The 25753-nt window shown below is 33.1% G+C and overlaps 2 protein-coding genes across 2 annotated transcripts; both read left to right on the top strand.

Moving 5' to 3' along the window:
- Positions 1-1202: 1202 nt before the first annotated feature.
- LOC112767119 (WAT1-related protein At5g64700) lies at positions 1203-10523 on the top strand. Its single transcript, XM_025812998.3, has 8 exons — positions 1203-1300; positions 5166-5459; positions 5939-6001; positions 7427-7543; positions 8058-8289; positions 9009-9167; positions 9609-9760; positions 10060-10523. Exons 2-8 carry the CDS (start codon positions 5266-5268, stop codon positions 10271-10273), a joined length of 1131 nt encoding a protein of 376 aa, XP_025668783.1. The 5' UTR covers positions 1203-1300; positions 5166-5265; the 3' UTR covers positions 10274-10523.
- A 5495-nt stretch (positions 10524-16018) lies between these two features.
- LOC140180561 (uncharacterized) lies at positions 16019-17950 on the top strand. The gene is made up of 4 exons (XM_072221790.1): positions 16019-16929; positions 17129-17214; positions 17386-17567; positions 17750-17950. Exons 1-4 carry the CDS (start codon positions 16019-16021, stop codon positions 17948-17950), a joined length of 1380 nt encoding a protein of 459 aa, XP_072077891.1.
- The last annotated feature ends 7803 nt before the right edge of the window (positions 17951-25753 follow it).

The following is a 25753-nucleotide window of genomic DNA, read 5'->3' as shown; positions in this document are numbered from 1 at the left end:
AATAAATCAATATTTTTTAATTAAATATAATATTTAATTATTTTATATTTTAAAATATATTAATAAAATATAAAATACAAAATTAAATTCCTATTAAAATTTTAAAATTAAAAATAACAAAATTATAATAAAATCTATATTAAAATTACAAAAAAAAAAAAAGAAGATGTGAGCCTGATTTCTATAAAAAAAAATGCGAGTAAAAAGAACATGATTAAATTTAAAACTCACACCAAACCCTATCCAGAGGTCAGAGTTACCAATCTACTCAAAGACATTAAACCAGAATGAATATTTGCAAATAAGGTTAGCATTCTCATCCCTACAAACTAGTGACAGCCCCTTATCTGTTCCAACTTTCTAAATACGTAGTGATATGCAAACCAAAAAAAATTGTAGTTATCCAACAAACAATAATAATTCTCAATCAGCCCCCACCTAAAACAACCTAGGTGCTAAAATATCTCACGGAAGTCTCTCTTGAAAGGATTACATACAAAGGGTGTGACATACATTTAATTTAAGCAATAAATAAATTAATAAATAAAAGATAAAAAATTAGAAAAAAGAGAAAATAGAAGTATAAGAGAGAAGAAAATAACCTATATTTAAGCTAACTATTGTAATTGTAATTTGTAATTCGAATAAGCAATTTGTTTCCTCTTCTTAAAAATGAAACTAATTTGCATATGCATTTCTTTTAGGGAAACGGTTATTTTATATCTCATTTGAAAAGATCAACCCTATTGGCCAATTTTCATTAATTCTTTCCTTAACAATTTAATACAGTGTTTTTAATCGTTTTTCACATGTCAAAATAGTTACACTTGCATAGTAGAAATAGTAGCTAATTCACTCCAAATTAAATTGAAAAAAAAAAAAAAGTATATATAGATTAAAAAAAAAATCAACCAAATTTTCAAGAAGGAGAAGTTAACCACGCAACTCTCTCTTCTCTAATGTTCTTTTTTCAAACACAACTCATATGAGCAAATGTTATATATATGATCATGGTTCTTCAATTGTAGAACCTATGCTATCAACTACATACTACTATATATACGTGTAAAGTACTTCTACTAGAAAGGATACTATTTCTTTTTTCCTACAGATTGCTGAAGAATAATTTGTTCTATTGCAATTTATAGTAGCCTAAATAAACCCTTTTGAAGTTTCAGAGATTTGTGAATGTCACCATTGTTGGATGTATACTACCATAATCATCATCAGAATAAAGGGTCTTGAATCTTGATACTATTATTTTTTTGTAGGCTATTCAAATTGACAAGCTCTACAAGAGGTAAATAATAATCTCTTTATCTCTTCACTCGTATTCATATGTATTATTATTATTATTATTATTTTCATATATTACTACATTTTGTAGCAGCATGCTAATTTGTTTTGTGTATCATAAAGTTTGAACACAACGTAGTGGAATCCAGTTACTAAAAACAACTATGAGGGTGGGAAAATAACAACCTAGCTAGAAGCATCAATTCTAATACAAATAAAGCTTCCCCCATCAAGTATATATATATATATATATATATGAGTTATTAGACATACATTCTACTACTCTTTCTTAAAATCTCTCTTATGTGTCACTTTTCTTAATTTGCCTTTGATTTATTCTACACAGTCTTGATCATGAGTAGGTGGGAATTATTAAAAAATATATATATAGATATATTTTGAATGAATTCACAACTTTTTAATTTTGTTTCGGTTATTTGACTGAGAGTTTGTGAGTTACTTTTCTTTGTTCTGTTAAAAAAATTGTTATGTAAAATGTAAATCATAGGCCAATTTAAATTTTAAACATTTTGATATTAATAATATATTACAATTTTTGTATTTGGCAATATGATAGCATATCTTCATGTTGAAAATTCATGTTTTTTTATTCTATTTTCCTGTGTCAAATATTCATGTCAATCAATGTTATTAGTTAAATTGTTTTTATGAGTTATAACTTCTAAAAAGAATAATTTTTATTTTTTTAATGTTTTAATTCTTATTATTATTATAAATTTATCAAACACATTAAAAAATAAAAATAAGTCCTTTTTAAAATATTTACCTAAATAATTTTTTATTCTATTCACGGTGGAAAGTTATTTTTATTTTATTCAAACGAAATGAAATGAAAGTTTTTTTCCCCTCTTTAGGGTGAAAGTACTTTTTATTTCAGTGGCCAAATGCAAAGGGATTAAGGGATTGATCCTATTGTTATCCATTAAATCACGTATTCCTAATTCTATATATGTCATTTGACAGATCATTGTTTCATTAAATGTAAATTACAGCATCCATGTGATATTTTCCCACTAATGAATTCATATAACCTAGATTCCTAGTTTGCAGCATGCTAATTTGGTATATATCATATAAAGTATGACCACAATTAATGTGGGGCATTCCAGAGTCATTACAAACAACTATATAGTATATATCAAGAGAAAAAAAAAAAACTAACAAACTATATATAGAAGCATCAATTCAAATTTAAATAAAAGTTCTCAATCAAGTATAGTGTACAGATGATCAATTAGAAATTCTATTCTCTTTTAAATTTTTCTGTTCTCTCTTTTTCTTAGTCTGTTTTTGTTTTATTAACTTTTATATATTGTGTTTGTTTTGATGTTATTAAATTGTTTGGAATTTTTTATTTTTTAGTATGTTTAATCAAATTTTAATAGTAAAAATAAAATATTAAAAAATAAAAAAATTTAAAGCTATAATTTATATTTTTTTAAAAGTATTTTTTATTTAATAAAAGGATATTTTTAATATAATACATAAATAAAAATATTTTTATATTATGATATCATTGTTAAATAAAAAGATATTTTTACATAAAATATCTAAATATAAAATTATTTTTATTTTTTTAAAAAATCACTTAAAAAAAATTTGTAAAAATTCACCCAAACAAATTTATTATCTTTATTTTTCTCTTTTTATTTTGTTTAGATAATTTGTTTGTATTATAATTAATAATATACTTTAATTTTTATGCATGGTACAATTAATAAATAAATATAAAATGATTATTTAAATTGTATAATATGTGAAAGTTATGTCAATTTGGTAAAAAAAAAAAAAGGATATTATTATGATGAAGGTATTTTGATATTTTTTTAAATAAAGCTGAAATTTAAGATTTTTATTATTTTCCGTGTTTTTTAGTTTTAGTTATCATCTAACTATATACACATCTATATAAGATCACTTTGTGCAATATATATTTTGAGAAAAAAGAAGAGCGTTTTATTTGTTTGTCTTTCTAAACAAGTTAAACATTCATCCATCTGCTTTTTACCCACAAAAGAAAAAAAATCATATATAAAAGTCAAAAAGTGAAAAGATATATAAATAAAAATACTAAAGAAATTAAAAAAAAGCAACATAATAATAATAATAATAATAATAATAATAATAATAATAATAATAATAATAATGTCCAAAACAGTCCAACCTCAGTACCTCACAGGAAAAACGTGCCCTCAGCATTATCCGTTTTAGAAAAATAAAAACTAAAACGTCTTGCCATATTTTTTGGGTTCAAAAAATCATCTGAAAAACATGATAGGGTAATTCAAAAGCACATGAATAAAAAATTGAAATTTGAATTGCTATATTTACATGACCTAATGAATTTTTATTTGAAACTTGAAGATCTTTTTTATTTTTTATTTTTTTTTTTATTTTCAACTCATTATAATATTTTACGTTGTTAAAGATCTTATCTCAAAACAATCCTACAACGATAAAATTATTAAAGATTGGTATTTTATATAGTTAATCAACAACATATAAATTGTTTTATGATTTTCAATATGTGATTGTTGAATTTTTTTAAAAGAAATAAAAAAATGAATTAAATTTGATTTAACCTGAGAATTTTTTTTTAAATAAAACATTAAAAATAAATTAAAAAAAAAAAAGAAAAGCTTTATCCTGTCATCAAATCACTGTTCAAGCTTCCACGTAAGATCCGCTTGACCTGTTACTTTTTGCCATATGTAACTAACTTTGATCCCATATGCTAGCAAAGCATTTTAATTAAGTTCCATGGTTAGCTTTATGAAATTCAAACTATTAAAAGAAATTTTTTATAATCATGACACTTCCTTGTATAGAATGCAGCATCTCCTTGACTCCTTGTGGGAACGCCACCAATGACCTTCACAAAATTTCCCAATTAGTTATCAATCTATGTACACATACATGCACATAACAATTAATGTATAATAATTTATATAAGAATGGTTATTATTATTGTTGTTTAGTGTAACATATGTTAGGTTTTTGTGGCATATTTATAAAGAAGATTAATCACATATTTTAGGAAATACAAATATAAGTATTATATGTTAATAATATATCCTTATTCTATATTCCAGAGAAGTTAGCGTGTTTGAATGGTACATAGAGGAGAAAAAAATAATTCAAAAAATGAGAAAATAATAAATTTGAATATTGTTTTAGAAATTCAAAATTCAAGAGATTTTAATCAGAAATTTTGGCTATTTAAAATGAGGAATTTTAATTCTCCTAAAGAGAAGGAATCTCATTTCTTCTATAACTCTCTATCTCACTTCAAAATACATTTGAATTCTTATATTCGAAATATTAAAATTTAAAAGAGTTCGAGTAAATTCCGGATTATTTTAGTCGGTTAAGCTTTGAAATTTTTATTTTAAATTATAAACTCTTAAAAAATTGAAAAAACAATTTTATAATAAAAATTAACTATTTATTTATAAAAATAAAAGAAAATAAGAAATAGTACAAACATAACCTATTTTGATAATGGAGAAGAAGATAGATCAGAGGAGGCGAATGGGAGGGTGACAGAGAGTGTTTCCTAATAAAAGAGTTTTGCTCTTATTTTATGGCATCTGTCTCCATTTGCTTTCAAATATTTTCCCTAATTGCATTTATTTCCCCTCTTCACTTATTTCTGTGCCATTAATAAACACAAGATAGTGTCCCTAAGCTTCTCTTTTTCTTTTTTTTTTTTCATTTTCGGTGGGTGTGTATCGCTTACCGCTATAAGCCTATAATATTACCACACACCACTTACACCTCCTTAAAAGTAATAATAATCGAAAACATATCTTTCTTGTTTAATTATTAATTAATTCGTTCTTGTGTAGGAAGAGGAGTTTAATTTTGGTGGCTTATAAATAGTGCTTTAAGGTGGTTATTATTATTTTGATTATTATTAAGTGATTGATTTGAGAGAGAAATTAAAGCATGAAGAGTGTGAAGGAAAAGATGAAGTCATCACAAGCAATAGTGAGTATGTTAATGGTGCAAATATTCGCAACTGGGATGCAGCTTCTATCAAGAGTGATATTGGTTAATGGCACCTTCATTTTCGCACTCACTTCTTATCGCCATGTTGTTGCTGCTCTTTTTGTTGCCCCTTTTGCTCTTTACTTTGAAAGGTATAATCATAATAATTCATTTTAATCATTCAATCTCTTAATTAATATATATATCTAGTTTGGTTATTTAGTTTTTATATTAGCTTCTCGTGTTAGTTCTCTTATTGAATATGGTAATATATCACCCAAAACACAGTTCAACATCTTTCTTTTTTTTTTCTTTTTTCCTTTTTTTTTTTAGTTTAAACTTTTTCTTTTTGTAAAAAATGCCCCGAATTCTGTTCTATTTTATTCTTCTTTTCCGTCTAAAATTTTTAGTGTATAATGTGGCTCATCAGCAATTCAGCATTTATTTAAATTGAAATTTCAGCATTGACTTTGGTCAGAACTATGTGAGTAACGAATAATTTATTTGAGTCTACTAACACTAGTTTTATATATACCCTTGAATTTCATGATCTCTTCTATATTTGTTCTTAACGGACCTTTACTATTATTATCTAATAAAATTAAATTTCGTCCACCACCCATTATTGCAGAGACAGGGAAAAGAAATTCACTTTGAAAGTATGGTTTTGGATCTTCATTAACGCTTTAACTGGGTAAGCATTCTTTGGTCCCTACTTGTAAATTAAAATGATTCTGAAGAATTCAAGTCATAAATTGATTAATTAAATACCATTTCTGCATACTAAATCTATATATTTTATTAATAAGTATTTATTTTCCCTAAATAAATGAACATATAAATGCAACGCATTGCAATTCGAAAGAACTAAAATTCATGACGATGAAGATAAACTTGAGTAGAGATTATCATATGGAACATGATATTCTGTTAGAATAATTTTGAAGTTTGATTTTTTCAAAGATTTCATGACTTTCCTTATCTTACCTTCTCACATTGGCCTTTTATGGAACAATTATTCGCACTGTGGGAATGTGCTGTTTAAAATCTTGGAAGATATATTTCAAATCACCAAGGTTTTTTTGATAAAGACAAATAAGTGTGACAAAGTAATGAGGGTAACCTCTTTCTAATTTAATTTCTATTAGTCTTTGATGGCAACTTATCATGGTTCTTCGTACTTACAATAATTTGCATTTTTGGTATTTTTGTGCTCATTCCATTGAACATGAGACTTGAATGATTTGTAACACCTTTACTTTTCTGAAATTATTACATGGAGTCATGGACATTGCAAAAATAAATAAATCAATCAACAACAGAAAATGCCATCAATTTCATCACTGGTATTAGAAAATGAAAGAAGCTGGATCAGTGTCTACTCGGAGATAAATAAATGCATATATAAGAAGTTAAGAACCCTTTTTGTTTTCTTTTATTTCATTTTTGGTGGATGGTTAATGGGAAATTGGAGCTCTTCATGCTCATGAATCATGACAGCTAAAATAGAAAAAGAAATTAATATTTAATATGGTATGAAAACTTCACGGAATGACCATAAATTCATGGTCAGAGAACTTGCATTGTGTATATCCCTTTATTTCAGTGCCTAAAATAGAAGTTTATATGCCTTCTCCCATAAATACCACTTTGAAAGTTGTCTATACTTAGTAGTACTTCATTCTGTATTTATCTCATTATCTTTATATTTATATTCAATTAACATCTTTTATAAGATTACTTTAAGGAACATTCTACATCCAATGTCAATTATATATCTATTATTAGTAAATCTGCTTAATGTAGATGAGTCATATGTTTGATCTTTTTTATTAAGAGTATTATTTTTTTAATTAAATAAATTTTAATTTTTTTATTTATTATATATTTTATATTAATAATTTAAATTTTAAATTTTAAAATTTATGATGGTTTATTTTTTATTTTAATAATAAATTATTTTTTTTTAAGAAATTATACTCCTTACCCTTTTATGTTTTGTTTTTTTGTAACGCATTAACATTTTCTATTTATTACACATGCCTATAAATATTTGGTACAAATTCTGTAGAGTGAATATATAAGAATAATAAGTTGTTTTCCACCAATTATGTTGCAGAATGACAATGGCTCAGGGATTGTATTATTATGGGTTGAGGGACACTTCAGCTACTTACTCCATCAATTTTCTCAACCTGGTTCCAATATGCACATTTGCTGTGTCTATTATATGCAGGTACCTACTATTTAATGATTTTTCATATTCTTTATTTGGAATTTTATCAATTAGTCACTTGCGTAAAAATACCTATTAAAATACAAAATTATTATATATTCATATTTATAATCAAAATTTATAAGTAATATAATAAAAAAAACTAATTATATTTATAATTAAACTAAATTTATATTTATAGTTAAAATACGAATAAAAATATAGTGATAGTTGGGTTTTTGTATTTAGAACAAATTTCAATAAGTTATAAAAAAGTTGGTTATTATTATAATAAATATAAAAAATTTAATTATCTTGGTAGCGAATCCATTTTACTAAAAAAATGTTAAAAAAACATGTATATATATGAAACTTGAACCTATATATTAAGATACAAGATTTGGTGAAATATTTAAGTCCTAATAATTTTGTTCTCAACATTGTTTCTTTTTCCATGCATGTGCCTAGCAATATTTCATATATGTAGCACTAGTTTAATAACCCAATTATAATTTATAACCGTTTTGATGTGAAGAATGGAGAAACTGAGGGTGAAAACATGGGGTGGTAGAGCAAAGTGTGTGGGAGCAATATTGTGTGTTGGAGGTGCATTGGTTACAAGCCTTTACAAAGGCCATGAATTCTTCATTGGTCAACACCACCATGATTCTCATTCTTCTGCTTTGACTCACAAGACCAACATGCTTCGTGGAACTATCTTCTTGGTTCTTAGCTGCTTCTCATACACAGCTTGGTTCATTGTGCAAGTAATAATATTTTATCATTAGTTTTCTCTCCTCCAATATTATTTATATTCTTCTTCATTAGTGCTTTATTTATTTAGTAATTAATTATTAGAAAATAATATATTCTAAAGTGAAATTGGTTTTTAAAGTATAACAAAATATAAGGGTTTGTTTGGTTTGAGTTTTTATTTTCTTTATTTATTTATAGTATTTTTTATTTTTAGGATTTTATAAAAAAAAAAAGTAAAAATAATTTTTTTTTAAATTTAAAAACAAAAAATATTGAAAATGAAAACATAAACTAAATGCAGCCTAAGGATGTATTATATTTTACTTTTGAAAAATATGTTACATATGTATGCTAACATTTTTCTAATAATAAAACTTAATTTCCCTAAATAAATTTATATGCTATAATTTACACATAATTTCATTTAGTTAAAAATAATACTATGTTAACACTTTATATTATTATATGAAATTATTAGTTTAATTTTAATTAAGAAATGATTTCTATATTGATTGTTTTAAATAAAGTTTAATTATGATAAAATATAATACAATTATATTGTATAATTTTTAGAGATATATTATATAGCAAAAATCCAATAATAAATATTTTATTCTAATCAACAGGTCTCTCTTAACCCCCATTTCTTGAGTGTTGTGAAAATTTCCCTGAATATATATGATGATGATATCTAAATATCTAAATATCTAACTCTCAATTTATAAAACAGGTAAAGTTGCTGAAAGAATTTCCATTTAAATATTGGGGAACAATGCTAGCTTGTATTATGGCATCAATTCAATCTGTAGTAATTGGCTTATGCATAGATTCCAGCGGTGCTTCTTGGAAGATACACTGGAATCTACAGCTTGTTACTATACTCTATTCGGTAAGATATATATTATTCCACTACTATATTTTATATATTAATTAAACATTAGGATTAGGATGGTTAAATTAGTATCTTATTAAAAGTGATGTTATGATATCTGTATGTATCACATATTCATTTGAATAGTGATCCTTTATATCGTTTAGCATTTTTTTTTTATAGTAATGCCCATATCAAGAATAGTACACTCATTGTAGAGAAATAGAACAAATAATACGTAAAATTTCTGCTCTAATCATTCGAGTTGTTTCTAATAAAGCTATAAATAAATTAATGTCTGCAAGATTCACTAATGTAACACATTTTGCATGCCTCTAGTATTTGTATAAATGATGTTAGTTTTTTTTTATTATATTATGATTTAATTTGAAATGGGATCCAATAATTATATATCATGTATCATTGATTATTAAAATATATGTTTTAAACTTTGTGTAGGGAGTACTTGCTACGGGTGCAACATTTTGTTTACTTTCATGGGCTATTTCAGTAAAAGGACCAACATACCCTCCAATGTTTAATCCCCTTGCTCTTATTTTTGTGGCCATATCAGAAGCTCTCGTACTTGGTGAACCATTAAAAGTTGGAACGTATGTGACATTCTTCCCTTCTTAACATTTTACCACTTTTCAATTCTTCAATTTTAAATACAAGCAAGATTTTGCTATGTAGACAATAATTTTTGTGAACAATGTGAAGAATGAATTCTAGAATTGACTCCTAGACTTTAATATTAGAATAACCATTCGCATACCTAGTGAATTGAACATCACATATCTATTGTTCATATTATTTAATATTTTCATTGTTTATTTATAGTTTTCCATACCGGTATTATTTACATTTAATTACTAACATTTACATTTACATACCATTTTTAATTTCGCAGGTTGTTGGGGATGGTTTTGATAATATCAGGATTGTACTCATTCTTGTGGGGAAAAAAGAAGGAACCAAAAAGCTTGGTTCAATCAAATGTGGTGGCGGCAGAAGTGTCAGCTGACTCTGCAGTGCCACAAGCACAAGCAACTGCTGTTGTAGTACCAAGAGTTTCTTCACCTACTAGTAATGTAGTTTTAGAGATAGAAACTACTAACAAGTAAGAAGGATACACCTCAACCATACAAAATGTTAACTAGATTAAATCACCTTTAGAGCTTAATATCATTAACTGGTATTAATTGGGGAAAAAAGACAGCGATCTCTTAATTTATTTCTAGGTACCGTATACTTTGAGTTAAGTGATTACTGCTGGGTCAAAAGTTGTAAATAATTGCAAAATGTAATTTCTCTATTTTGCCCTTGGGAGAGGGATGGAACAAATGTGCAGTTTAATAGAAGAGAATTTGGTTACCATTGTGCCATATGTCTTAATAATTACTAACATTGTTTGTTTTAAGTTTTTCAAAACTTCATTTGGATCAAGTGTTGCAAAACAATTTAAAATGGGTCATATCAGATGTGTGCATTTCTATCATTAATTGCTAAGATGGGCATTAGCATAGATCCTACAAGAGTATACAATCAATGATAAAGATTCATAGTTGAAATCTTCAATTGAGATCGTTCATTTGTCAGTACAAATACAAATGATTAAAGAAATGGATTATTTAAGACATGATGTGATGATTACAAATTGGACAACAGAGACTAAGAAATGCTTGGGATATAACATGATGAAGTTGAGATGAGTTGAGAGCAACATAGCAATAAACCAAGTCCTCCATTTGATCCCAATCATGAACCCCAACATTCACAATCATTTCAAGAATTGATTCTCTAATTTCAACAAAAGGGTTTGAAGAGTAACTTACTGCACACAAACAATGTGCAAATGGACCACCACACACATCATTGGGAATGGTAGCAGAAAAGCTGATTCTGTTCTTTCGCCTTTGTGATGCACTCTTCTTCTTCTTCTCAATTTGTTTCTTTATAATTGTGGGTTCTTCTTCCATGGTATGGCTCTAAGATAATAGCAAGTTCATCATTTTTCTATTTTCTTTAAATTATAAATAGTTGAACAGGATGTGCATGCACGGCTGCCATAATTGCACAAGTGTGAGTCACTTCCCATAGAATGATAGAAACCATTAAGAAATTAATGGAATCCTTGTTTCTTGGAGCGTATGTTATATTGTCAACAATGAAAGTCGTGTGACTATCTTGAAATCCTGGTTTCAAAATCTTGTGACTAATTTATGCGGCCTAATAAGTCCAGATTTTGAAAATTGGACTTGTAACTTAAATGCTTTCTGTGAATAAAATTGGGGTCAAAATCTTGTGACTAATTTAAACAGGTTTTGTGGCCAAAAGAAGAAACTAAGTGTTCAAATTGGTTGGTTTGCTAGTGAAAGCAAGAGTGAGAAGGAAAAGAGCCATGAGAGAGACATTTCTTCTATACTTGTATTTGAATGAGCTTCTGAATTCCATAGACAAATTAAAATAGAAATTATTTTCACAAAATATAGAGCATAGCTCATAATATATCAAGTTTCCTAAAAAGATTAGTAAATACATTCACTCAGTGTTAAGGAATTGAACTCCTTGGTTAGGAACAAGAGGATGGAGATATATTTCATTTCCAATGAGAATGTGTACAAGCTCAGAGAACTATACAATGCAATCAAATCCAAATCACAAACACCCTCTAAATGAATGTTGCACATAAATGAACCATGTCCAGATTGTTGAAGTTTTGTTCTAGTTCTATGGCTATAGCCTATAGCTCATAAATTAATAGTGTTGCTTATATGTTAAGTAAAGTAGAATCTCATTTCTTCACTCCAAGGTTCTTGGGTTTTGAATCTCTTCCATTCTTTGTTGAAGCAGCTGTCTTTTTAGTAACCCAACGCCTGAACACAAGACTCAGACCTTCTCCAGAAACATGTAACATAATGTGTAAAAAATTCATTAATCTAGCTTCAATTTGAAAGATAATATTGCAGTAATCAAAGTAGCAATCATGAAGTTATACCACTAGTCCTTCTATACACAGGAACATTCGTCACGAGTTCCTTAATATTCAATCTTCTGCACAATGATGTCGCAAAATTCATGGTTTTCACATTATATAGACACTAATTGAGATACACACATGCTGACTAAACAAGCTAGTCAATAATGCCTGGCTTGTGTGCTATAGTAACGAGTCAATGGAATTGAATCATGCGTACAACTATAAGACTTGACAATTTTGTTCATGTAATGACAACTCTAAATTATGTTATTAAGGTCAAAATTCAGTACTACAGCTGATAAAAGGAAAGCAAGTATACAAATGCATCAAATCCTTTTACACAGCTCACATATTACAAGTCGTTAGGCATTTGAAATGTAGTATGTCCAAGATCAGGGACGGATCCAAAAATGATATTATGAGGGGCCAATAATAAATATAATATTAAAAATTATGTAAAAATATTATATAATATAAAATGTATTATAAAAATATACGGATAGAGAATATATTTTAAAGTAAAAAAAATATGTGTATACTTTTTACTAATGAAGTGGTCGATTTTTCGTATCATAAAATTCACCGATAATAGAATTTGTGTCAAAATTTTCAACAATTTTCTTTTCAATATAATTAAAAGACAATTAGCAAAAAATTCATCTTTTATTTTGTTTCTAAGTTATTTTTCACAATATTTATAGTTGAAAAAGATCTCTTAATTGTAGCAGTTGAAACAGAGAAAATTAATACCAAACGAATAAAAAAACGGCCACAAGAAGGAAAAGAATTCACTTTATGAGATTTAAAAATTTTTATTTAATTAAAAAATATTAGTAATAATATCTTTTTTAGATTTTTTAATATTATTATTTATTTTTTAGATATTAAAATTTATTAATATTTAAATTAGACTGAACTTTTATTTATATTAGACTAAATACTAAATATTTTTTTAAAAAAAATTAAATTATACATAATAACTTATTACTATTAAAAAAAGTTGGGGGAGCCGAGGCCGCCACTCGCCCCTTATGTCCGTCCCTGTCCAAGATCGAAAGAGGAATAAAAGATAAATCAAGAAGAAGAGAAGTGACCGCCGTTCGAATGGTTGTTATTATTTTTTCTCGATGTAATTATTGTGACCCAAAACGCCATTTCATCATATGAAGGGAATTACCTTCATACCGGCGTGACCATGTCAATTAATATGTCATCCAAAGAATCGAAGTCCTCAAGTTCAGTGTTCTGGTTGAATGAAGGAGTAGCCTCATTCTGTTGGCTGGCAAAAGATGCATCAACTCTTTTATGCCAATGTTGTTATTTTGGTTTGAAGCATGTCCCAAGGAACATGTGTCTCCAACAGAAGAAAGGGGTGCATCTAAGTCCTCCTTATGTTGCTCCAAACTTTGCTGAGGGATGCTACATGAAGCCTCTATGATATTCCCAATTAGGCCTTCAGTCCTTGAAGAAAGATCAACCATAATGTTCCCAACATGAGAAGCGGAGGAGGAAAACTTCAAGTTACTCTGAGGCAGTTGAGAATTGTTGAAAGAATGACCCGAGGGCAAAGAGTTGACACGAACTCTGGATAACTTAGCTTTCATCTGTGTGGCTTCGCTACACGGATAATAATCCAGCAAATTAGGTGAACTAGTGATGCCAGTGTCGAATGAGTCTGCTCTCACATAAGCAGCTCCAAGAGGAGAATGATTTCTACATGCATTTAACTTATGAGAGTTGCTGGAAAATTTCCTTGTGACAGCGGATTATTACTTGTGAATCCAGATAAAAAATAATCACTTGACATCATCTGGATTCAACTGCCTAATACCAGTTGCATAGTTGTTCTGTTGAAAATGATAAAGTTCATTTGGTGCAGGAATTCTCTGCATAAAATTCTCTGCAACACAAAAATGTACACATCACATCAAAAGATGTAGAACAATCAACTTAACATGTTAAATGAACTAATTAAAATTGAACAATTGTCACCGAAAAACTCATGTTAAAATGCAAATTAAGGGCTATGATAAAGAGGGAATTTGAATTTTTACCTAAAGATGGCTTGCCCTTCAACATTCATCAGTTCAAGAAATTTTCTAGGAACAACCTCTGCAATAACAGTTAAAGAAACATCACATTTGGAATATACTACATAAAATTCCACGATGAGGTATCAAACTATTTCATCCAAGTGCCATGTTCTCCAGTCAAAGAAACAAAACTCACTATCAAGGCCAAGTTGATATACTGCAGCTTCGAATTTGCTACGCAGCTCTTCACCCCACACCAAACGAGGCTTCTTATGAGTACAAGCATTTTCATTCTCTTGTTCATTATCATCAGCATCTTCAGATTGTTCCTTCCTTTTTTTTATCCAATCTTTTATCATGGTTAGCACAATTTTCTGATGTAACTCCTTGAATGCCCTGTTCAGTCACATTGCAAGCCTTCTAATCGGATAGAGAGGCGCTTACTACTTACAGGTTTGGGCTGTGTTACAAAAGGAGGAGTTGTTTAGCTGGCTCATAGGTTGTTAGACCCTATTACTCACTGCATATAAATAGCTAGGTTATAGCTAGTTTAGGAAGGATATTATTCTGTTATGAACTCTGTTAGAAGTGGATAATCAATGAGAATCAATCTCTCTCTCTCTCTCTCTCTCTCTCTCTCTCTCTCTCTCTCTCTCCCTCCCTCTCTCTCTCTCTCTCTCTCTCTCTCTGAGTTGGTAGTTCCAACTGTGTAGAACCTTCTAGGGAGAGCTAATTGGCCATCCCTGTGTATCAATAAAGCTTGATCATTTTGCTATTGCTGGTCTTGTCAACTGGTATCTGAGCTTGAGGATCCCGTCACTGAATGGTGCAATCGAGATCGAGGAAAATGGAGACATGATTTGACACAATCGAGTCGTGCATGCAGGAGATGTTCCAATCGATGCAGGAGATGCTACAGCGCTTCAGTTCCCGAATGGATTCATTCGAAAATCGCGCGCCTAATCGGAACGAGCGTGGTTCACCGGGATCACACCTGGCCGTAGGCTCGTCGGCCGGAAGCCGCGGCGCGCCAGAGCAATGGAAAAAGCTGGAACTTCCAATCTTCCACAGAGATGAAGCGGTGTTTGGATTGAACGCATGGAGCAATTCTTCTTGCTGCGTGCAGTGCCAGAGGAGGAATGGCTCATGGTCGCCACCTTCGCAATGGAAGGAAGGGGGTTCATGTGGTTCAGGTGGTGGGAGGCGACGCTGCAGTGGCGGTTCCTCAGTGCGGCGCTGCTACAGCATTTTCAACTGGAACGACTGTAGAGCCCATATCAAGCGCTGTTGAAGCTAAAACAAACGAACTCGGTACGGGACTACGTTGACCAGTTCGTGCTTCATGCGCGTCCCCTTCGCGGAATTGTGCCAGAATTGCTAATGGACCTCTTCCTGAATGGGCTGAAACCAGAAGTAGAGGAAGAATGCAAATTGTTCCCACACCAGTCAGTGGACGGGCTAATGAAACTGGCACAGAAGGTAGAAAACCGCAATGCTGCCTTACGCGGGGTATCGTAACGCAGTAAACCACTGGCTCCCAACTTCGTCGCTACCAATTCAACCACCACCAAAGAGGCGCACCCCGCTACAGCGTTCAACTCTGCGGCAAGCAACGGCACGGAGTCGACGACAGATCCCTTGCGACGGCACGGGTTGAGGCATCTCAGCAACGAGGAGTATAGAGCGAAGCGCGCTAGGGGGAATGCTTTCTCTGTGATGAATTGTACACCGCAGATCACAATTGCAAGAATAAGGAGTTCAAGCTTTTAATCATGGAGTCAGACTTTGAAGCGGATTGGTTACAGCATGAGGCAGTTCCAGAAACAAGGGAGTAAGGACAATTGGAACTAAAATTCATGAACTTGAGTGAACATCACAAGTCAATCAAAGCCTGGGCAGAGATAAATGGCCGCCGTGTATGCATTCTCATAGATTGTGGAGCTTCGGACAACTTCGTGACACCGGAGATTGTCACCGAGTTGGGCCAAAGGATTGACAACACCCCTAAGTTCCAGGTCAGGGTAGCGAACAGCAGCAATAAAGGGGGACAAGGAAGGTGTTTGGGTGTCACTCTGCAATTCAAGGAAGTGGCGATCAAAGAAGACTTCTTCATCTTCCCAACTGACGAAGCGAAGTTTGTCCTGGGGCTGGCGTGGCTAGATAAGTTGGGAGACGTCATCGCAAACTTCAAAAAATTATGCCTTCGATTTCGGAATGGGGACAGCATGGTTACTTTGCAAGGGGACCAGGAGCTATGCTATGGAGGCATGCACCTTCAGTCTGCAGTTTTGTCCATTCAAGAAGGGGGAGAGGGATTTATGGTCCAGTTGTGGCCCATGTCTATGCAAACGGCTACTCTATCGCAGGTGCTGCTAGTGATTGAATCGGTGTTAGATTTTTATGCTAAGGTGTTTCAGACACTACCAGGGCTTCCACCACATGGTCGCCATGATCATGCCATTCCATTGAGTGAAGGAGCTTTAGTCCCGAATATAAGACCGTATCGTTACCCGCACCATCAGAAATCAGTGATTGAACAAATGGTGCGAGAAATGCTGGCCTCAGGGATAATTCGGACAAGCTCCAGCCCCTACGCTAGCCCAATATTGTTGGTGAAGAAAAAAGACAGCAATTGGAGATTTTGTGTCGATTACAGGGCGTTAAACCGTATTACGGTGCTGGATAAATTTCCTATCACCGTCATTGATGAGCTACTCGATGAATTGGCAGGAGCTGCAGTTTTCTCTAAGTTGGATTTAAAATTAAGGTACCACCAAATTTGGATGAGGGATCAAGACATCCACAAGACCACCTTCCGCACTCATGAGGGCCATTATGAGTTTCTAGTCATGCCCTTTGGCTTGACCAACGCCCCTAGCTCCTTCCAAGACTTGATGAATGAAATTCTTAAGCCTCTATTGTGGAAATTTGTCTTGTTTTTTTTTTTATGATATCATCATCTATAGTCAGGATATGGCGAGCCATGCCCTTCACCTCCAACAAGTTTTCCAAATTTTAATGGAGAATCAACTGGTGTTGAATGAGAAGAAATGTACATTCACAGTGAGCTCGGTGGAATACTTGGGTCATGTTGTCTCGGCACAAGGAGTCTCGGCGGATCCTAACAAAATCACAGTGATGATAGAGTAGCCGGTGCCTACGGACCAGCGGGCTTTACGGGGATTCTTGGGCCTTACCGGCTATTATAGGCATTTTGTGCAAGGCTATGAGGTGATCGCCAAGCCGTTGAAGGAGTTGACAAAGCAAAATGCGTTTGAATGGAATGACAAGGCCCAAGAGACTTTCGAGAGTGTGAAGAGGCTGATAGCAGACCTACCGACTCTAGCAGTCTCAGATTTCAATCAAGACTTTGTGGTGGAACTGATGCATCGAGTGAGGGGTTGGGTGAGGTGCTGTCCCAGCAAGGCAGACCAATAGCATTCCTAAGCCAAGCACTGTCTCCAAGGGTCCGGCAAAAATCTGCATATGAGAGGGAGTTGATAGCCATTGTCTTCGCTGTCCAAAAGTGGCGGCATTACTTGTTGGGTCACCATTTTATTGTTTTCACATATCAATGAAGTCTGAAGTTTCTCACAGACCAGCGACTCATGGACTCAGCTTACTTAAAGTGGACTACTAAATTGTTAGGCTTGGATTTTGAGATTCGATACAGGCCAAGCCTTGAGAATAAGGCAGCAGATGCATTGTCACGGCAAATAATGGCAAGGGAAATCTCGATGGTGCACATGAATCTCTGGGAAACGGTGGAAGAGGAGGTGTACGACTAAGAGCTACAAAAGATTGTGGTCGCCTTGCAACAAGGGCTGGATGACTATTTGGGGTATTCCCTACACAAGGGTCGGCTGTTTTATCAAGGGAGCGCAGTGTTGCCAGAAAATTCTTCTCAGATCCCACTTTTGCTGGCTGAATCCCAAGATAGTGGGGTGGCTGGACATTTAGGCTTCTTTCGAACCTATAAGAGGCTGGCAGCAGCGGTTCATTGGTGCGACATGAGGCAACGGATCAGGGATTATGTTGCGGGCTGCTACTCTTGCCAGCAAAACAAGCATGCAACGATGAAACCGGCGGGGCTGTTGCAGTCCCTACCAGTCCCGGAGAGAGTTTGGGAGCATGTTACGATGGATTTTGTGGCAGCATTGCCAAAATCCAAAGGCATGGACACTATCCTGGTGGTGGTCGATCGGTTAACCAAATATGCTCACTTCATCCCCCTAGCTAACCCATTTTCAGCCAAGGAGGTGGCACTAGCCTTTATTAGGGAGGTGGTAAAACTACACAGGTTTCCCAAGTCAATCATATCAGATAGGGATACGGGGTTCATGAGTAAGTTTTGGTCCGAACTATTCCAAGCCACAGGGACAAAATTGAAGTACAGCACGACATTTCATCCGTAAACCGATGGCCAAACCGAAGTGGTGATTCGCTGTTTGGAGACTTATTTGCGTTGTTTTGTGGGGGGCTACCTAAAAAAATGGTTGGAGTGGCTACCATGGGCGGAGTTTTGGTTTAACACCTCCTACAATGCCTCAGCCCAAACTACTCCATTTCAAGCACTTTATGGTGTGCTAGCATCTGTTCTTTTCCGTGGAGAGACGTTTCCATCACATGTTGAGGAGGTGGCAGCATTGACCGCAGCCAGGGATGCGGTGTTGGCAGAGCTGAAGACACACTTCGTGCAGGCGCAACGGCGGATGAAACAAGCAGCAGATAGGCATCAAAAGGATGTCGAGTTCAAGCCGGGTGAGTGGGTTTATTTGAAAATGCAACCTTATCGGATGCGGACACTAGTGAGGAGGGTTAATAAGAAGCTAAGCCCTCGTTACTATGGACCATTTGAGGTGGTTGAGAGGATAGGGGCAGTGACATACAGGTTAGCCATGCTTCAAGGGTGCAGACTCCACCCGGTCTTCCATGTTAGCAAGTTGAAAAAGGCCATTCCGCCGCAGCAGCAAGTACAGACGCTTCCACTGGGGTCGGCTAAGAATGGCAAGTTGGTGATGCTTCCATCTTGGATTGTGGCATCGCGAACCGTAGAGGATGGGGCCTTGGAGTATTTGGTGCGCTGGGTGGGCCCCTCTCCTTGTGAGGACAGTTGGGAGCGGGCGGCGACGTTGCGGGCCACCTTTCCGGAGTTCCACCTTGAGGACAAGGTGGTTGTCCGAGGGGGGAAGTATTGATAGAGAGGCACCTACTACTAATAGGTTTGGGCTGTGTTACAAAAGAAGAGGTAAGTAGAGGTCAAGGAGGAGTTGTTTAGCTGGCTGATAGGTTGTTAGACCCTATTACTCACTGCCTATAAATAGCTAGGTTATAGTTAGTTTAGGGAGGATATTATTCTGTTATGAATTCTGTTAGAAGTGGAGAGAATCTCTCTCTCTCTCTAAGTTGGTAGTTCTAACTATGTAGAACCTTTTAGGGAGAGCTAATTAGCCATCCCTGTGTATCAATAAAGCTTGATCATTCTGCTATTGCTAGTCCTATCATAATCCTTGGAATCAACCTTCTTTCGAAATACATGTCTCCATATGATCTGAAATTCTTCCATTCTAACTGGTTTTAGCAATAGTCACATTCCTCATTCACAACACCCTTCTTCACCAAATTTGGCTCCTTGTGTTCTATCACCACTACATAATCACAAATTAAATGTATCATTGATTGGATGTTGGGACAAATTGAATTTTAGAATTTGGATGAAAATTAGGAGAAAGAAAGTGTTTTGAGATCTTACTTATAACTGGTAGGTCCATCTCAAGTCCCACTAGTTCAACAAGCTTAAAGCCATCAATGTGTGGCATATGTACATCGCTTATAAACAAGATCAATTTTTTTTTTTTTTGTTTTCCCTTAGCATCTCTATCGCCTTCCTTGATTGAGTTGTAGCTGTGACTGCAACAACAACCACAAAGAATCAGACATCGAAAATCTTGAAAGAAAAAAAAAAGAACTCTATAAAATGGAGAAACAATTCTTGTAAAGAAAGTGTGCAAAACTACGAAGTGAAAACGCATTATATAACGAGTTTGCATGATTGACCGGCAACGGCAAGAACACGCATACCCACCGAAAAAGGTCCTGAAAGAGGTTCTTTGGAACCACCATGTTGACCCTTTTGGTCGTTCACCATCATCATCATCCTTGATTCCTATTGGAAAAGGAAGCTACTTTTTTTTTAACCACACACTCAATAGTCAATTCTAAGTTCTAGTCCAAGACTCCAAGTCGCAACACGGAAATGGATCCTCTCAATTTTTTTTAACACTTGAGAGAATAAAGTGTGATCTCTCACTATTAATTTTATAAGTGGAATAAAAAATAAATATAAGAGAGAGAACAATAAAGAGTAAGATTAAATAATTGACACCATCTAATTTTTTATCTATTGGAGAGAATTCACTTCCGTCGCAACACGAATGTTTCTGAATTCCGTGTTAATTTTTGTAATAAAAAAAGAGGTTGAGTAATATTAACTTAAAAATATGGTAGAAGTAAAAAAAAATATAACTATTTAATATTTTCTCTTAAAAATATATAATAAGAAATCATATTATATTTAAAAATACTATACTCGAATATTATAAAAAATTTGCTTATTTAGTATTGTAAATTGTTATAAATTTTTAATATTTTAAAAATTAAAATATAAACAATTTATTTTATTATATAAATATATTGAATAACATCTTAAAAATAATATACGTGGTAGGAAACTTTTTTTATATCAAATAATTCTAATATAACGTCTATTAAAAATAAGTTTTTATTGAGTTTAAATTTTAATTTTTTTGTTGAGTTTAAAATATTTTTGTTTTTAAGAATTTCAAATATTTTTTTATATTAATATTGACTACAATATTACTTATGAAATGTTGGTTCTCAATTTTTTAAAATAAATTATATATTTGTATTTTTTTGGAATTTTTTTCTCTTATTTTCACTTTTTTATACAAAAGATCTTTTCTTTTATTAAAAAATTAATTTTTTCATAAAGATATTTCTTAGGCAAAGAAAGAGGAAGAAAAAGAAACATAAATACTTTGTAAGGGAGACTGAAATTGAGAAATAGAAATTAAAAATAAAAAATTGAGAGACAAACTAAATTATGTCTCTGTATTATGTTTATGTAGAACCTTAAAAAAACAAGAACGATGGACCAAACCCATCATTTTCCCTTCATTTCCTTCCCTTTCAACAATGCGCACAAACACACACTCTAAAATCATCGTAGACATACAAACACGGCTAACATTTCACCCCTCCTCACCGTCATATATGTCTCCCTTCCCTCCTCATGTCACTTCTTCAACAATAATTTCATACACTTTTATTTTAATTAATTTCACTACTCTTCTTCTATTCCAACTCTATTATACCCTATCAAGTGTGTTCTCTTATATTGGTATTATTCCAAAACTCCATTAAAGTAGTCTAAGCTTGAGGAAGAAAAAAATCACTTTTAATTCAAGTATAACCAATTACTAAGACATTAAGATACTAAAAAAAACCGCTAATAAACCACTATTTTATGGTTTATCTTGTGCTCAATTGAGTTTTTTTTATCAACTCTTTATCCACTTATTCATATTATTTGCATGGTTTTACATTTGCCTTCCTAATTATGTGCTTTGATTGAAAACATGCTTCTTTGGCCTTAAGTTCCCTATGTTTAATCCTCTCTTATTACCATTAGATGCATTGATATGTGTGTTAAGTGATTTTAGAGATTACAGGACAGGAATAGCTCAGATGATGGAAAGGAAGCATGCAAAAGTAGAAGGAATACAAGAAGTTGGAGAAATTGCTAAGCTGTCCAGCTTGACCTCTTCACACTCAAACGGCTATAACTTTAGCTACAGAGATCCAAATGATGCGGTTCTAGTTGCGTTGGAAAGCTAATATCCGGGGCTTCGATTTGATATATAATATGCCATAGTTTCTCTGACGATAGGCGACGCGAACGCGTGCTCCACGCGGATGCGTCGCAGTGGCGAAAATCAGCGTGGCAGATTTCTTCTCCAGTGATTTCTGGGCTATTTTCGACCCAGTTTGTGACCCAGAAAACACAGATTAGATGCTATAAAGTAGAAGAATCCATTCATTCATATACATCAGCTCACAACACACAGTTTTAGGTTTTAGATGTAGTTTTTAGAGAGAGAGGTTCTCTCCTCTCTCTTAGGATTTAGGATTTAGATTTTTAGAATTAGGATTCCTCTCAGTTTATGGTTATTTCTCAATTTCAGGTTCAATGTTCTTCAATTTATATTTCTCTTCTACTTTTAGATACTCTAATACTTTTATCTGTTAATTACTTATGTTGTCCATTTGATTTATGAATCTTTCCATGTTAGGACTTAAATTTATGTTTAAATGCAATTTGAGGTATTTCAGATTTATGATTATTTTATTCTATTTAAGATTGCTTTTAATTTAATTTAGATAATTTCTTCCTTTTGGCTCTGGTTAAGTAATTGGTGATGCTTGAGTTCACAAATAAAGCAGTGGTTGAAATTAGAATTCTTTAAGAATTAATTCGAGTTCCAATAACTCTAACCTTTCCCAAGGAAAAACTAGGACCTGAGGAATCAAAATTAATTCATCCACTTAATTTACCTTCATAGTTAGAGGTTAACAAAGTGGGAGAAAAATTTAATTCTCATCACAATTGATAAGGATAACTAGGATAGGACTTCCAGTTCTTATACCTTGCCAAGAGATTTTATTATTGTTAATTTATTTTAGTTATCATTTAAATTACCTGTCCCTTATTTTTAAAAAATCCCAATTTACAAAACTCATAACCAATAATAAGAACATACTTTCCTGCAATTCCTTGAGAAGACGACCCGAGGTTTAAATACTTCGGTTATCAATTTTAAAGGGGTTTGTTACTTGTGACAACCAAAACGTTTGTAAGAAAGGACTTTTGTTGGTTTAGAAGCCATACTTGCAACGGAAATTTATTCTGAATTCTAGATCACGCAAAAGTTCTCTCTTCAAAATGGCGTCGTTGCTGGAGAATTGCAAACGTGTGCCTTATTATTGGTTATTGTAAATATTTGCTTTTTGCTTGTTTATTTGTTTTTATGTTTGTTTTTGTTTTTGCTTTTTTCGTAAATTAAGAGGTTATTGGTTTTTATTTAGTTATTAAAAAAATTTTAAAAATTTGTTCTTGGTGTTCATCTTGATCTTCAAGTTGTTCTTCGTGTTCATCTTTACCTTCAAGTTGTTCTTAATTGTTTTCTTCGTTTTGATCTAAAAATTTTAAGTTTGGTGTCATTTTATTGTTTTTCTCTTTCCTCATTAAATTCAAAAATTCAAAATTTAAAACTCAAATTTAAAATTTCAAATTTCAAAATTTAAAATTTCAAAATTTAAATTTCAATATTCAAATCTTTTCAAAAATCATATCTTTTTCAAAATCTTATCTTATCTTATTTCAAAAATCAAATTTCAAAATTCAATATTTAAATTCCAAATTTCAAAATTTAGTTTTTAATTTCAAAATTTAAATTTCAATAACCTTTTAATTTAAAATTTATTTTTATTTTCGTTTTTAATTTTTATTTACTATTATGAGTTCTCACTCCTCTCGCTTTGAGTTTGGTTCCAATGTTGTTGCAAGGAATGGAAATTATAACAGGAACATGCATCAAGGTCAAAACAATCAGAGATGGAAGGAGCCACGAGAATCTGATCAACCCTTTAGGCAACAACACCCTCCAAGATACCATGGACCACGACCATTCCACAATGCATGTCAAAACAACAGTTATGGTGGACCCTTCCGTGACAACCAACAACCACCAAACTACTATGGTCAAGAGCCATTCCAGGGAGCATACCAAGATGATGAATATGGTGAACCCCCTTGTAATTACCAACAAGGCCCACCACATGAATATGAACCGCCTCCTCAACATACTTTTGGACCACCATACTCACAAGTCCTTCATCACCAAACACCACCATATGACCCTAATCCTTATCCACCACACCAACCACCTTATCCACCACACCCAGAACCACCACCTCAATATTCACCATCTCCATATCCTTATCAAGAAGAACCAACTTCCTATTATGAACCCTTTCTCCATAATAATGAACCCTCCTATCCACCCCAACCTCCATTGGATAACAGCGCCCTTAGTGTTATTCTTCAAGGGCAAGAAAAGATGAATAAGAGTGTGCTAAATTTCACGGCCGCCTTAGACGAGTTAGTAAAAATAATAGCCTCCCGACATCTGGGAACTCAAAATGCTCCCATGGCTGCATGTGGAGAATCAAAAGAAGAGCGTAGCATGAAGGAGACACTAGAAACTTCGATGGATAATGAAGAACATAGCTTTGTATTGGAACAAGTGGAGGAAGCCATGATAGTTGTAGAGGAGAAGTGATTGAAGACCTGGGAGATGCTGAACCTCCATGGGAAAGTCAAGACATAGAGCCTCCTTCCAAGACGGTTGCATTTGATGTTGAGGAGGGTGTACAACCTCCAAGGCATGTCATGGTTAAGGACTTGGAAGAGGTTGATCAAGAGATGGAGATTTAAGAAAAAGAGGCACAACCTCCCATGCCCTTGGAGAGCAATGAAGAAGAGATTGAATTGGAAGAGAGCTACCAAGAGGAAGATGTTGATATTGAAGAAACTTGCAAAGAGGTGAAAGTTGTCAGAGAAGAGCACAAGGGAGTGGAGCCTGCAAATTCGTTAGAAATACCTCCCCCTAAGTTGCCATCATCCTTCACAACATTCAAGTGGGTAAAATTCATATCCCTTAACTTTCTAATTCCACTTGAATATGGGCTACTGGAGTCGGATGGTCAACTTAGAGCTCTTTGTGGCATTAAGAGTAAGAGAAAGATGGTTAGTGGTTTGAGTTGTCTAGCAAGGTTCAACATGGTTGTGTTCTCAAAGTTTAAATGCAAAGGTTGGTGTAAAGCTCAACTGAATGGGTCTAGGAAGTTGTTTGGCCGCTTTAGTGAGAATTCAGATTGCTTGCTACCCAGATGGGATCATAATGAACAACAAGAAAACGGGTGCAAAAGCAAGATTTGGGACCCCGGAATTCATTCTGGCAATCAACACTCTTGGGGCCTTGTCACGTGCTTCAACTTGCTTGAAGGCTTTCTGCGCCTCATTTGGGATCCTAGAGGCCATTGGAATCACAAACATTGGTGAGGATTCCTGGATGAATACAAGCATAAGCCACCATAACAGGGAGCTCACCAAATGTCCAACTTAAGGACTTTAACTAAAAGTGCTAGGTGGGAGACAACCCACCATGGTATGATCGTTCCTGTTTCAGTTTTATTTCATTTTATCTGTTTTTATATTATATTATTTTCATTGAACCTGAATACTATTCATAGCATTTGCATCAGCACTGCATACTGCATTAATAAAAAAAAACGAACGCGACGCGGCAGCGTCGTTGACGCGTCCGCACTCAGTGCATTAGGAGAAAAGAAAAGTGAACAGAGAGTCACGCGAGAGCGTGGCTGGAGGTGTGCCTTTGGCACAAATTGATCCACTCGTCCGCGTCATGTGGAAAATATACCTCCCACGC

This window comes from Arachis hypogaea, chromosome 17 (assembly GCF_003086295.3).
Source record: "Arachis hypogaea cultivar Tifrunner chromosome 17, arahy.Tifrunner.gnm2.J5K5, whole genome shotgun sequence".
Classification (NCBI taxonomy): Eukaryota; Viridiplantae; Streptophyta; class Magnoliopsida; order Fabales; family Fabaceae; genus Arachis; species Arachis hypogaea.
The sequence above is the reverse complement of the archived record's forward strand: the minus strand, read 5'-3'. Positions and strand labels throughout refer to the sequence as shown.

Coding starts and splice junctions, on each gene's coding strand:
- LOC112767119 (XM_025812998.3), top strand. CDS start 5,266: ATGAAGAGTGTGAAGGAAAAGATGAAGTCATCACAAGCAATAGTGAGT. Junction 8,290..9,008: donor CAGCTTGGTTCATTGTGCAA/GTAATAATATTT, acceptor TTTATAAAACAG/GTAAAGTTGCTGAAAGAATT. Junction 9,761..10,059: donor GAACCATTAAAAGTTGGAAC/GTATGTGACATT, acceptor TTAATTTCGCAG/GTTGTTGGGGATGGTTTTGA.
- LOC140180561 (XM_072221790.1), top strand. CDS start 16,019: ATGAACTTGAGTGAACATCACAAGTCAATCAAAGCCTGGGCAGAGATA. Junction 16,930..17,128: donor AAGTTGGATTTAAAATTAAG/GTACCACCAAAT, acceptor CATCATCTATAG/TCAGGATATGGCGAGCCATG. Junction 17,215..17,385: donor GGTGTTGAATGAGAAGAAAT/GTACATTCACAG, acceptor ATTTTGTGCAAG/GCTATGAGGTGATCGCCAAG.